Source organism: Lacerta agilis, chromosome Z (genome assembly GCF_009819535.1).
Source record: "Lacerta agilis isolate rLacAgi1 chromosome Z, rLacAgi1.pri, whole genome shotgun sequence".
NCBI lineage: Eukaryota > Metazoa > Chordata > Lepidosauria > Squamata > Lacertidae > Lacerta > Lacerta agilis.
Window position 1 is genome coordinate 10,490,416 of NC_046331.1, and position 14,047 is coordinate 10,504,462.

Consider the following 14,047-nt stretch of genomic DNA (forward strand, 5'->3'; position numbering starts at 1 on the left):
AATACCATAGGAAACAATGGGTGGAGATTTTCTGTGAAAATCTGATTGGCTGGGGGTTGTCTCTGATTGGTCAAGGATTGTCTCTCTCTGGAAAATAATGGTCATCATGACTAACTTAAGGTATACAGTCGTACCTCTGTTTAAGTAACCCTCTGGTTACATAAACTTCAGGATGCGTGTGCAGCAAACCCTGAAGTATTTTACTGGGTTTCGCTGTGCACACATGCACAGAAGCAGTCCTCAGGTTGCGGAAACCTCGGGACCTGACCGGACCTCCGGAACGGATCCTGTCTGCAACTGGAGGTACCACTGTATAAATCTCAACAGGTTTCCTAAGCAAAACCTGGCTGGATACAACTGCAAGAGTGCCCAAGACAGTTTTCCTGCATATTTAATGGTTCATGTGAACAACTTCCTTGTGTAAGCAGTGCTATGTACACCTGTAAATAAGGATTTCCATCTTTCTCACTAGTTGCTGCTGCAGCACATAGTGATTTCCCTTCCCAAGTTTATTGGTTGTTCAACTGGACTACTCATGTGATCTGCTAAACACAAGTGGGTACGGTCAAACATAATGGAGCAAACTAGTCCTTAGTAACACTCACTGTGTGAAATTTCCACATGGGTACTTTTAAAAAAAAAGTACTGCATTATGGTTTCCACACAGCTCTGAAGGTCCTTCTCCTGGGGGCTTTCTGAAACTAAACTTGTCTCAACATCTTCCAGAAGTGTTCTAAAATCTGGTTCATACATGCAGGCTTATCACTTGAGCTTAAAGCACAGAATGTCATGGACTAAGCAAGGCTTTCCCATGTAAGAATGGGCCATGCAGTATGTTACTACTACAGACAGAACTTTGGCAGCACCATCAACACCATCAAGTGACAGTAAGTAAAGGCAGGTAAATCAAGCAACATCCTTCCATGTGTGATTTGGCTGTAGGACCTTCATTCCAGGATGGGCTTTGGCAAATTGGGTTCTTCATGCTGCTATGTGTTTACATGTAACATTTCACATGATAAGAACTGTTAATACTAGGGAAGCAATGTTTAGCTGATTATACTGAATCAATGACCACGATGAGTCAGGGAGGAGTTTTAAAATAATTTAAAAATGGCTATAAAAACTGGAAAATGGCAAGAATCACCTTAAAAGGGGCATCTTAAAAGCACTCTCTTTTCTCTCTCACACAAATGGGAATGTCTCTTCTAAGAGGATTCCTGCTATGGTGTCATCTAAAAGTAATTGTGCTTACCTGGATACTATTACATGCAAATTCATTTGATAGTTGATCAACTAAAACTCATAAGGTTAACCGATTAACATTGATTTTAACAGGCAGCAGCCCTAATCAGGGGTGTGGTAAGGGGGGCGTAGGGGGCGGTTCGCCCTATGTTCCATAATGGAGGGGGTGACAAATTATCAAGGAACAATTACTGCCCTACTAGGAGGGTTCATAAAAACATTATTTTTGGAAAATGCCTGCTCCAAAGGTCTTATCTTACTATACTAGGGACTATATATGAAATTTCATGCATATCGGTTAATATCTTGACCCTCCTCCACCAAAATTGCTGTTTACTTGGCTGTTTTCCTATGTCGTGAAGGCTGAAATTTCAGTTCAGTGGAGCACTTACTGTTCCCAACTCTAACCCTGTGGAAAGCCATCTAATTAGACTTTAATTTGATTTTGAGATGTTTTCAGTAGGTAATTTAATTATTGTTTGATTTTCTACCAATGTTATGTATCTGATGTTAGCCACCCTGAGCCCGACTTCAGCCGGGGAGGGCGGGATACAAATAAAAGTTTATTATTATTATTATTACTTGTTATTATTCCTTTGTAAGAAAATATGAAATAACATAAAACCATTTTTGCAGGGGGGGAATCAATGGGGGGTGACAAAAACCTTTTTGCCCCCCGTACCAAATTGCCTTGCTACGCCCCTGGCCCTAATAAATACTAATCTGGCTGTTTTATAATTCAGGCTCCCATAAGCAAAGAAATGTTAGTGAGAGCCAATTTCCCAGGGCAGTGGAGAAATAGACTTAAGGTCTTATGGTGCAGTTTTGCTCTGTATGCAAAAGAGTTGTTTTGTGCAGAAGTTCTTAGAAGCTACATACACTGCCCCTCCCCAACCCCCAGGCAGTTGCTCCCTTTAGGTGCCATCACTAAATACCCAAGCAAAGCCTTATACTGAGCATGAGGGTTTAATGCCTCCTTAGGATGGAAATGGCTGCTAATTGCTAATTAAGTTGATTTGTTCTCATCAGAAGAAGCCACCTCTTATTTAGTTTGTCACTTAGCTTTGCTATTTCTAGTTTTAAGGATGCTTCTCTGTGGTTACACTGCATCAAAACAGAGCAGCATTTGCTTTGGTGCAAATGTAAGAAGAGATGCTTCTTTGGACTACTCTTTTCTTGTTAGTACTATATGCAGCAGCAGAACATTGCCAGGAAAATCGCAACAACAGACAACCTAATATTGTCGCAACAACAGACAACCTAATATTTGCTCACACTTCTTTCTTACTACTCTTAGGACTCATCCAGACTTTCCAAGCAACTCGCTTTCCAGGCACAGGTCCACGTTTTCTATGTCTGTCTCTGAGAAAAAATTTTTTTGGTCCCGTCACTTTGCCTGGGAAAACCCACTGCTTACCACTGCAACAGAACAAATGTTAATTGAGTTTTCCATAGACTGCCATTCGTACTGATTCAGTGGTAAACGGGGTTTTACCCGGGAAAACAGTGGAAGTACAATAAAAACCGCTTGTAGATGGACCTGGAAAGTACAGGCCTGTGCCTGGAAAGCATGGCACAAGAGGAAGTCTGGATTAGACCTAACACTTGATCAAGGAGAGCAGTTTTCAAGCTTGCTACCCCCAGGGAAAAACTGTATATATTAAATGGTCTACAATGGAACCTCTCAGTATTGAAAGGGGTTCTCGGGTGTAACTCTTGCTTGTTGGCTTTTGGAAAGTAGGACTGCATCCTTGGACTAAGGAGACCACCCTTCCCATGGCTACACATTGCTGAGAAACATCAAAAAAACAGCAGACAAGATACTCAGAAAGAACAGTCATGGAAGAGTAAGACACCACAATACTACTCACTACATGTGATTGCTCCCAGTCTTTCTCCTTAACCCTGAAGGGTGGGAGGCAGAGACTGTCCCACAGATACTTGGGCTTCTGAGATGCTCAAGAGGGCCTAAGAAGCCCAAACCAACTGTGTGGGCAACCCCTCCATCCTGTTTGGCTAAGGTGGAGAAGAGGGCTGTGACTTTGGAAGTTAAGTACTTGGTCAGGTACAATCCCCCACTGACTTCACCAGCTGCATGATTAAACATGTCAAAAGGACCGGAAGATTAACCCTCACTTTGTACTGTTTCAGAGGTACAGTGTGAGTTCAGGTAACGCTACCCCCCATTTCTGTTGGCTACCAATGACAGACCAAATTTGGGGGCCTCAGAAACACAATGTGGGGTGGGGGTGGAACATTGACCATGATTTGTTTATTTGCTATTCTGTTATTTGTTATTCACATAACACTGGGAAATGAGACAGACCAACCATTATTTTCCTGAAATAAAACCAAGGAAGCATCTACAGGAAAGAAAAAGTGTTCCAAACACTTACCCCACCCCACTGTGCTTGAAATAAGACTCTTATACAAGGCCAATTTTCCACATCAAATCTTTAAGGAAAGGGTGTGCTTCAGCAAGTCCCTTTTAAAGTATGTACTTGCATTGGGTCTTTGTAACCATGCTGGTTTTTCAAAGGAACAATGGAAGGCTTATGAGAATTCTAACAGTTCAGTGTGAATTCACTGGCTATATAATTTTACAAAACAAGGCCTGAGTTTCCAAAATATAATCATTTAAACTAGCCTGCCAGATCTTTAGCTGTGTGTCTGCTGGTTCTGGAATGCGTCAAGAAACTGATAGTTCACCCAACTTTTCATTAAAATGAACTCCCAGGGCTGCCTGCTAAGCCAATACAGGGTGCACCTTAAGAGAAAAAAAAAATCTCACCCCAAGAAGTCAATAAGCTATGAAAGAGAATTTCTGCTCCTCTGAGAGAAATACCCACCTCCCACTTCCAGCTTTGCTTTTAACATGTGAAGCAGGCCATGCCATGAAGAAGAGGCTGGTACATACCAGAATTTGGTGTGGTGGGTGAATTTGTCTGGTTGTTTTGGACAGCTGCCGCCACAGCATGCGCAGCTGTCACTGCGGTTTTTGCTGCATAAAGGTTGGCTTCTTCCTGAAATTTCCCTATGTTCTTCTTGTACCTGATTCTCTTGTTGCCAAACCAGTTGGATACCTGCCACAGAAAGGAGAGTACATTTTTAAATCAAAGAGAGACCGGAGGGGGAGGAGCCAAATCTCCCATGGTGTTTTGTGGCAACAAATGGGACACTTCAAGACATCTGTTCCCGCGCTTCCAAAACAAAACCCTCAGTCTTCACTCTAATAAAAGTGGCCACTTAAATCCAGAATGCAATAAATTAGAGCTGAAGGGTCCAATACAGTTTTAAATTCAGTAACTCAGATCAACTAAAACTTAAGGTGGAAGCAAATTTAAACTGAAGGCATGTTAAAGTACAGGCACACTTAGAACTTAACTTTGTGGTGTTTTTTTAATTCCATTTTAGTGCTGGAGTTGAAAAATATGAAAGACCACCTTTCTGTTCAGCATTCAGAGATAGCTTTCATTTATCAAGTAGTAAAGCTGCTACATTTCCTACCTTGAAAAGTCACCATGGGGGTCTGTCACCACACCAGAACCCTCCCAGAATCATTACCAAGCCTTCAAGCATTGCTGGAATTATTAAAAGGAAGGGTTTGAGCTTGATAAAACCCACAAGCCCCACCCTATTGCTCCTTCAATTTTAGCAAAGTCGTGGTCCTTGTAGCAGTGGACCTATCTCCCCCCGGTAATTTGAGGACTGCCTCAGAGTACCTAGAGTACCCAGTTCTTGTCTGCCAATGGTGTTCAGAAGCCCAAATGTTAATCTACAGAAACTGTTTCCTTCACCACTGGTCAAACTTGAGGCTAGGCCTTATACTCATCACTCTAGCTTTTTGTGGTGGGGTGTGGAGGTGGGATAACAAGAAGATGACTCCCTTCCACAATTCCATAAATTGTTACCCTCTTACGGAGCCAGCAAGTTCCTACCAGGAGTATAAGAAGCACTGGCTGCCCTTATTTTGTTGCTAAACATAGTTAACACTTCCATGACAGCAGTTGCCTTTGGACCTTACCAGGCATTCAAAGCAAAACCTCTGACAAAAAGAAACCATTATTAGGTGGAGGAGGGAGAGAGAGAGAAGTAGAACAGAGGGAAAGGAAGAGGGAATTTTAAGGGGAAACATGCAATTGTTATTTGTTATTTGGGCTGGAACAACCTTGGCAGGTTGGCAAACAGAAGTGAGCTCAGTCCATTGCAACAATGAGGGGGGCTCAAATAAATCAATAATTGATGAAATGTTGCTTTGTTATCTCCCTTTGAAGATGGCTTTGTTGTTGCCAAACCAGCTTCTAAGGCTCTACCTATTAACCCGCCCAAAGGTCATGGCCGGAGCAGCTGAAACAAAGCCGCTGGGAAAATGGCATGCAGAAACTATTTTCTGATCTTGGCCATTAGGGGAATGTTCATAATTAATAACTGTAGTAAATAACTATGAAAAACTCCCTCTCTCACTGGCAGACAAGGCTGCGTTCGCTTATGTCCACACCAGGGCATCAATATAATGGAAACAAAGTCCTCATCAAGCAGATCTACAACAGCTGAAATTTAAAATAAAACAAAAAATTCCTTCTGGTAGATCACTGGATGTCTGTGGTAGATCATTTGTTGTTGTTGTTGTTGTTCAGTCGTTCAGTCGTGTCCGACTCTTCGTGACCCCATGGACCAGAGTACGCCAGGCACGCCTATCCTTCACTGCCTCTCGCAGTTTGGCCAAACTCATGTTAGTAGCTTCAAGAACACTGTCCAACCATCTCATCCTCTGTCGTCCCCTTCTCCTTGTGCCCTCCATCTTTCCCAACATCAGGGTCTTTTCTAGGGATTCTTCTCTTCTCATGAGGTGGCCAAAGTACTGGAGCCTCAACTTCAGGATCTGTCCTTCTAGTGAGTACTCAGGGCTGATTTCTTTGAGAATGGATAGGTTTGATCTTCTTGCAGTCCACGGGACTCTCAAGAGTCTCCTCCAGCACCATAATTCAAAAGCATCAATTCTACGGCGATCAGCCTTCTTTATGGTCCAGCTCTCACTTCCGTACATTACTACTGGGAAAACCATAGCTTTAACTATACGGACTTTTGTCGGCAAGGTGATGTCTTTGCTTTTTAAGATGCTGTCTAGGTTTGTCATTGCTTTTCTCCCAAGAAGCAGGCGTCTTCTGATTTCGTGACTGCTGTCACCATCTGCAGTGATCATGGAACCCAAGAAAGTGAAATCTCTCACTGTGGTAGATCATTGGCTTCCCCCAAAGAAGCTGAACTGTGGCTCCCCTAAAAAAAAGCTCAACATTTTACCTCCTCCCTGAAAAAACTCAACAACTTTGACCTGGACCCCAAAAAAGGGGGTAGATCACTGCCACTGTGAGTAGATTGCAGTAGTCTCTTGGGAGTTGGCCACCCCTGCCCTATAGCAATGAATATTCTGGGGCAGGGTGGGGAACTCTGCTAGTTGAGATTTCCTAAACACAGTCTGTTACCTTCCCCTCCCTTACAGGCAATCATTAGCTGGACATTTTATAGCCTTCAATGGAAAGTAAGGACACAACATGTGCTGCTTACAGTACATTATACTTTGACGGGAGGAAAGGTTAGCAATCTGTCCTTGTACCCCACCCTGCGCAAATAATGTTGGGCTTTGTGATGCTAACCTTTTAACTGGTCAGAGTTGGTTGTTAGAAACACTGCTCAACTCTACAGCTAGGATCAGGCATTTTCACTGTGTGGGGGAAAAGAGAATTCTTTCTTGGTTCCATAATGCTGGCATTTGCTTTAACATAAATTAATGAAAGGCCCCCAAGCTTTAAATGCAATAAGTGAAGGTGCTTCTTTTTACATGCTGCATTCCCAGGACGACACACGGCTGTATTGTATATATTGCACTTAATATTACCTTGTCAGTCAGGAAGCAATAATACATTAATGAAAGCCAGCAAATAATTACTGTGGACAATCCAATTATGGCTTTATTAACAGTTTCATAATTGCAGAATCTCTATACGTCAACCATATTGTCCGCGGATATATAAGAATCTGGTGTTTATGCATACCTCTGGACCAATCAAACAACAGCCATCACTAATAAAGGCTTGTTTAATTCTCACAGTAAAATTTTAATATCCCTGCAGCCTGGGGAAGGCTCAGCGAGTGGATTTGTCGGATCGTTTCCACCCTGCTAGTCCCACTACTTCTTAATCTTTAATATCAAGGCAATTAAAATTAATGGCCACTCATCCAAAGCCACTGTGGGCAGTGTTGCCTTGACATCCGTTGTTTGATGGGATTACCTAGAGGTTAAACTAACAAGCAAGGTTTAATTGGAAGCAATGAAAGGAGCAGTGGATCATACGTTATGTTTAACCTGCATTCCACATCCAAATGAATACCTAAGACAGAGCTAGTCCCCCACCCATCCACTCCCATCAAAAATTGTACACAGAATTTCTCGATTTATTACTTCACTTTCTTATTTCATGCAACCCATTTTCCTGGAGCTAAATTCCAGGAAAGCAGAAAGTGACTGCTGAAGCCAAGAAATCTTTGCCTTCTTGGTCTTTCATGAAACATGCTTAAGGAACAGCCACAAGCTCTGCCCACTGTCTGGAATGCAGAAAAGGTTGGCAGCCATCAAAGCCACAGTTAACCCCGGGCTATCCTTCACCCCTTTTGCCTGCCCCCCACAAATCCCCACAGCTGCCTTGAAGCCCCAACTGACCTTTCCACCAGCTAGAATCATGGGGGGAGGGGAGGAGACAGCAAACTTTCTATACCTGTTAAGCATCCTGCTTCCTTCTGGAAACATCTGGGTGAATCCTTTGTAGCAATAGTAGGCAAATGGGGTTTCCCCATTTACTCTGAGGTGGTTTGCCACTGACAAGTATGACAGATGCACAGAGGCTAATCTCATCCCTCAAGCATACAGATACAGTGGACATTTAAACCAACTCCCATATGAGCTTCTCTGGATGCCTTTCTCTGGGTGCTTCCATCTGCGTTAGAGCCGATTTATGTGAGAAAGGGACTGAAGGCCAGCTGCTACCTTTGATGCATTTGGTATGTTGTAGTCTAGAACACACACTGTTTTAACAGGGGTGGGGAACCTGTGGCCCTCCAGATGTCACAAGACTCCCAATAGCTCCTGCCAGCAAGGCCAAGGTTCAGGGATTTTGCTAGCTACAGTCCAGGAGTATCTGGAGTGCCACAGGTGCCCCCATTATTGGTTCCTATGGTTCCAAATTCTTCCTGAAACTTCTAGGAACTCTGTATCAGCTACAGAGCACACTGTATATGGCCTAATCTTATGACTGGGGAAATTCAGGGTCTAACATCTCTCCTTGAATCTGCTATTCTGTCAATAAAGGAAGGCATATTAGTGGGGTAGGAGAGCTGGGGGGGGGTCACATTGGGCAACCAATGTGTTTAGGAGGCTTAGTTTGATCAGAATCGAGTATACACTTCTAGAGATAACACAAAATATATGACTTCTGATAAAAGAGCCACTATAGCTGCTAGAGGGCCATGAAAATGCCCTGGATGTTTTAGGCTCGTCTACCCATGTACCATCTGAAACCAAAAGGGCACATTGCCAGATGTGAAATATACTGGCATTATTTTCAGCTCCCCTACCCCACTATATGTCCCCACCAGTTTCAGGTATATTCATCTGGGAAGAATGCAATAGGTCCTTCCCTTTCCATGTGTTTTATCCTCAAGGAACATTTTAAAGACCTGATGCTAGCTTAGGAACATAAGACAATTCAAATTACTGGTAGAATATTAGGAAGAGTAGCAAAATTGCAGTCACAAGCAAAGGAGTCAAAAGTGACTTTTTGGCAAAAAATAATAATAACATAATGCAAGCTTAACCCATATTGGGTTATTATCTTGACCGTTTCTGCAGAAGTCAATAAAGAAATCCAAATCTAATCAAGAGAGGCTGCAGTCTCTCTTGACTAAGGTGCTGCTTGTGCCAATCTGGGAAGACATCACTCTCTGAAAATGGGATTTATGAAGACCTTTGCTGTAAGCAGAAAGACTTCTGGGAAGTTTGGCTATATGCTATCTAGCTGGCACTATACGCATATGACCAGCTAGGCAGAGACAAGTTTGTATTCTGAATATGTGGATGAGGCAATGGTGTCAGAAAGAGGGGTTTGGATTGGTTTGGCATAGGGGAACATTTTGGACAACCCTGGTATGTACAAAAGAGATAGATTCCACTTGAACCAGGATGGGACCAGATTGTTGGTGCTTAAAATAAAAAAGGTAACATAATAGCTTTTAAACTGATTGCGGTGGTCAGATCCAATTCAAAACAAGTGTCCCCTCTGGGATGATGAAGAAAAAATAATAATGAAAATTTCAGTGGGGCAGGCACAGAACCAGTTCTGGTGTCCATGATAGCAATTTATAGAGGCCAAAGCACCCCAGGCCAAAACACAAGTGCCAAAGATTATTGGAGAGAGACACTGTATCTAAGTGTTTACATGCTAATGCCAGAATCCTCCAGGCCAAGACAGGTGAATTGGAGTGCTTGGTACTAGAGGATAACATTAATATAGTGCAGTAACTGAAACCTGGTGGAATGGAGAGAACCAACTGGACTCTGATAAGGGTTGCCAACATTTAGGCTGACTCATGCTGGAGAATGTGGTCCTGCAGCTGATTGCAATCATCATGCATTTTCCCATTCATGTTCGCTGCAGCTGATTGCAATCATCATGCATTTTCCCATTCATGTTCGCTACAGCTGATGTGGGCTTAATATCAGACTGCACTGTAGTCATGACAGAGTAAGAGTAACCAAACATTACAAGGTATTGGGGGGGGGGAGGAATTCAACAGTGGAAATGTTGTTTATGGAGCACTATTAAGCATCCAGCTGGGGAGGCCAAGGCAAACTAAAGTGTTCTTAAATTTGTTCGGTAGCATGCAAAATGTTTGTATATTACTTTATAGCCTGCATTTCTCCCATCAAGGCACTGACCAGACAGCTATCTGGCAAGGAGGCTGTATCATGCACCCTCAAGACCTTTAGGGTAGCATTCTTAAAATTTGTGGTCAGGGAATAGCTTCCACATCAGCTTCTTCATGGGGAAGCATCTGCACATAAGAAGAGTCCAGCATCCTGCTTCTCACAGTGGCCATCTAGGTGCCTCTAGGAAGTCCATAGGTGAGGCTTGAAGAAAATTAGCCTCTTAGCCCTGCTGTTGCCACCCCATAAGCATCTGTTACTGAGTGCATACTGCCTCTGAACTTGGAAATTCCATACAATCACTGAAACTAGTAGCTATTTATAGGTCTATCCTCAGTGAATTTGACTAATCCTCTTTTAGAGCTGTCTAAGCTAGTGGCTGTCACCACATCTTGTGGTAGCAAATTCCATCAATTAATTAACAGCTCTGTCCATCCTGGATCTCCTGCTCATCCATTTCACTGGATGATTCCTACTTCTAGCATTATGAAAAGCTTCTCCCTGTCCACCATGCATAATTTTATAAACCTCTATTAGATCCCCTAGCCCAGTCTCTTTTTCTAAGATAAAAAGCCCCAAATATTTACTTTCCTTTTAGGGAAAGAGCTCAAATCCCTTCATCATTCTGGATGCCCTTTCCTTTCTCCATAGTATCCTTTTTTGAGGCAGGGCAACCAGAACAGTACAACATGTTCTAAATGTGATAGCCCCATGGATTTATATAAAGGTATTACAATACTAAAAGTTTATTTTCAATCCCTTTCCTAATCATCCCTAACATGGAATCTGCCAACATTTTCATTTTGTTATACAGAGATTTCTGGGACAAATTCTTAGGGCACACCCTCCATTACCTCATACACTTGGGATGGGGAATCTGTGGCTCTCCAAATGTTTCTGGACTACAACTCCGGCCATCCTTGACCACTGGCCATGCTTGCTGGGGCTGATGAGAGCTGGGAGTTGAACAACATCTGGGAGGGCCACAGGTTCCTCATCACTGCCGTAAACTAAAGGATATGCCTTGGAACACATCCAAGGCTCCATAATGCAGGGAGAGACTGGTGGCAGTTGTCAGCTGTCCTTCAGAAAACTTATCTGCCATTACACATGTTATCAGTGAGGAATCCTTGAACAGCATCCAAAGAATTGTAGAAAACAGTTTGAAAGCTACTGCTTTAAGAAAACAAACAGAAGATAAAATAATTCCAGAAGTAACATTTTATAGAAAGTTGAAGCATTCTAAACATTTGACTCATCTACAAATCATTCTGGGAACTATTATCTTCACATCTCTCTCAGTTCCTTCATGTGTTAAAAGTTAGTGAGTGTGTGTGTGTGTGTGTGTGTGTGTGTGTGAGCACAAGCCAGTGTGTACAAGATAAACCTATTTAGTAGCACATTTTTCATTAAAACAAACTATCCCCACATTAAAAAAGAACATCATCCGACTCCCAATCACTGAAGGCCAATTAATTAATTGGGCTTAACTGTATATTACATTTCAAACAATACCCTTGCACTTATTTATCATGTTAATTACAATGTTAAATAAAAAAGGCAATAAATTATTACTTAAATCATCAAGATGCACAACTGTAGGGAGGTTGTGGCTCTGATTCTCCTCCCTGACAAGGACTATTACTTGCAGGAAAGAAAAACATTTGATCTGAGACAGCGATGGGGATCACTGAAGCATCATTATTAAAAATAAAAAAGCAGGGGAAGACTGCAAATTTATGGACCACAAACTGCAGGCAAAAGTTCTTGTTGCACTTCTCCTTGCTTATCTGCAGTGCCTGCTTTATGCTCTGCTCCTAGTTAAATGTTAACAGATTATGAAATTTGGAAAGGTGGAGTTGCATTTCTGGTCTTTTTAAAATGTTTTTTAAGTTGGGGTCCATTTCCATGATACTGTTTTATTGCTTTTACGTTGTGCTTTTGTAGAGCATTCAAAATACTTTTAAATAAGTGGCTTTTAAACAAACAAACAAACAAAAACACAAGAATGCCCAGGTCCTGGAAGGGTGCAAGGAGAAGAGGAACAGCTCCAATCTTCTGCTCCCTGGTCTGCTCTCCTCACCTGAAGGCCGCCTACTGGTCTCCACAAATGCCTGCCTGCATACTAAGATTTTCAATTGAGGCCCTTTTTAAAGTGCCTTCTATAGCCAAAGCATGGAGAGTGGTTACAAGGGAAAGGTCCTTCTTGGTGACAGTGCCCTTGACTGTAAATTCTCTCCAGGACAGGTGGCCTGGCACCTACCTTGATGTAATTTCTGCCCCTTTCTGCTTTTTCATGTTTTGTTTGATTTGTTTTTTTTAAAAAAAAACATGAGTTGTTTTGTCTCTGCAGCTTTGTTTGTTTTATTTTTCTTTGACTTTGTTTATTGTTAATTAAATAATTAATTGCATAATCTCAAAACAGGCTTCTTAAATGGGTTACAAAGCATAAAAAACTTGCCAATGTAATTTTGATTCTTAGTAAACTGCCCTCACACCTTGCTGCAAAGGAGGGTAAAAATCCCTGAAATAGAAAACACACACACACACACACACACACACACACACACACACACACAATGACACAGAATGCCAGCTCCCTCTTTATAAAAGTTTCAAATATATAGACTTAACATAGCTGCCTAACTCCTCCCCCCTCCACACCCATCCTTGTGCTTGAAGCCATGTCACATTATTAGCAAAGAACTGAAGTGGTCTGCTCTTTCATGGGGGGGTCTGCCAGACACTGCTGGAGAGACTACACACACTTGCAGCCACAATAACTAGGAGGAACATGATACCTCCTCCTCTCTCACAAACACATGCAGAGCAGAAAGATCTAAATTATGGACAACAATGCTCTGTATGGAGGAAATCCCTCCTTCCTAATATTGCATCTCCCATGCTATTAAAATGAAATTGTGTTTGATACTCATTTTAATAAATACGTTTGGCTTAATATGGTCCTTGAAAAGTCTGATCTGTGCATTATTTTATATGTGCGTATTCAAACCGACCCCATCCATCTGCTCTCTGCAGCTTAATGCTAAGTGAAACCACAAACGCTTCCTGAACAACTCAGGAAAACTGGGAGCAGCAGAAAGAGGAAGAAGTAGGCCATGGAAGCCACAAACAGTAAATAGGCTCTCCCTAGTATGTATTTTTAGCATGAATCTTTGTACTCCTCAGAGATGCTAAGCAAATAGCACAATTCTGAAAGAATAGAGCAAATGTGACATAGTAAGATAACTTGGACCCGATCAAATTATTTTTAAGCTCAGCCCCAACTGGCAGCAGCCTGCCAGAGTCTCCAAAATAAGGTGTGGGTGTGGGTGTCTGATTCGTATGAATCACCAAACACCCAACCTTTCTGCTCAATAAATAAGGAGTCCCCTCTACGATTACAAAGGAGCATTGGCTCTTGCGGAGCTTAATCAGGCTCAAATAGTTTGTTCCTTTCCAGCATGCAACTCTGATTCATTTAAGAAGGCCTTTTTGTTTTTTAAAAAAATCATATCATACATGAATCACGCTTTTAAATTCTAATTAGTGTCTATCGGCACAAGTTCTCCCATCAGCCAGAAGGCCTGAGACTCAGAGAAAGCTTTAGGAGCGCAAAGTAAGTGGAGTGGAAACAACACACCCTGGGGCTGTTTAGCTTGTCCAATTGAGCCAAGACAGGAGGCTCCTGTTTGTGCAGGGAGAGGGGGTTTCTTCAGCACACACATCCCAACACACTCCCAGTTCTACAGAGGACTCTGGGCCTGACTATTTCAGCTCTGTGATTGTATGAATGAAACAGCCAAAGGGCAAATTGCAGCATAC

At 42.3% G+C, this 14,047-nt stretch overlaps 1 protein-coding gene across 8 annotated transcripts in view; it reads right to left on the reverse strand.

Annotated features, from left to right (window-relative positions):
• PBX3 (PBX homeobox 3) overlaps window positions 1–14,047 on the reverse strand; it is a 235,531-nt gene that overhangs the window by 13,890 nt on the left and 207,594 nt on the right. For all 8 annotated transcript variants that reach the window (XM_033137526.1, XM_033137522.1, XM_033137523.1 and 5 more), the window contains one exon: window positions 4,163–4,328. In XM_033137526.1, the coding sequence (XP_032993417.1) occupies window positions 4,163–4,328 (166 nt within the window). The remainder of the gene's footprint in view (window positions 1–4,162; window positions 4,329–14,047) is intronic.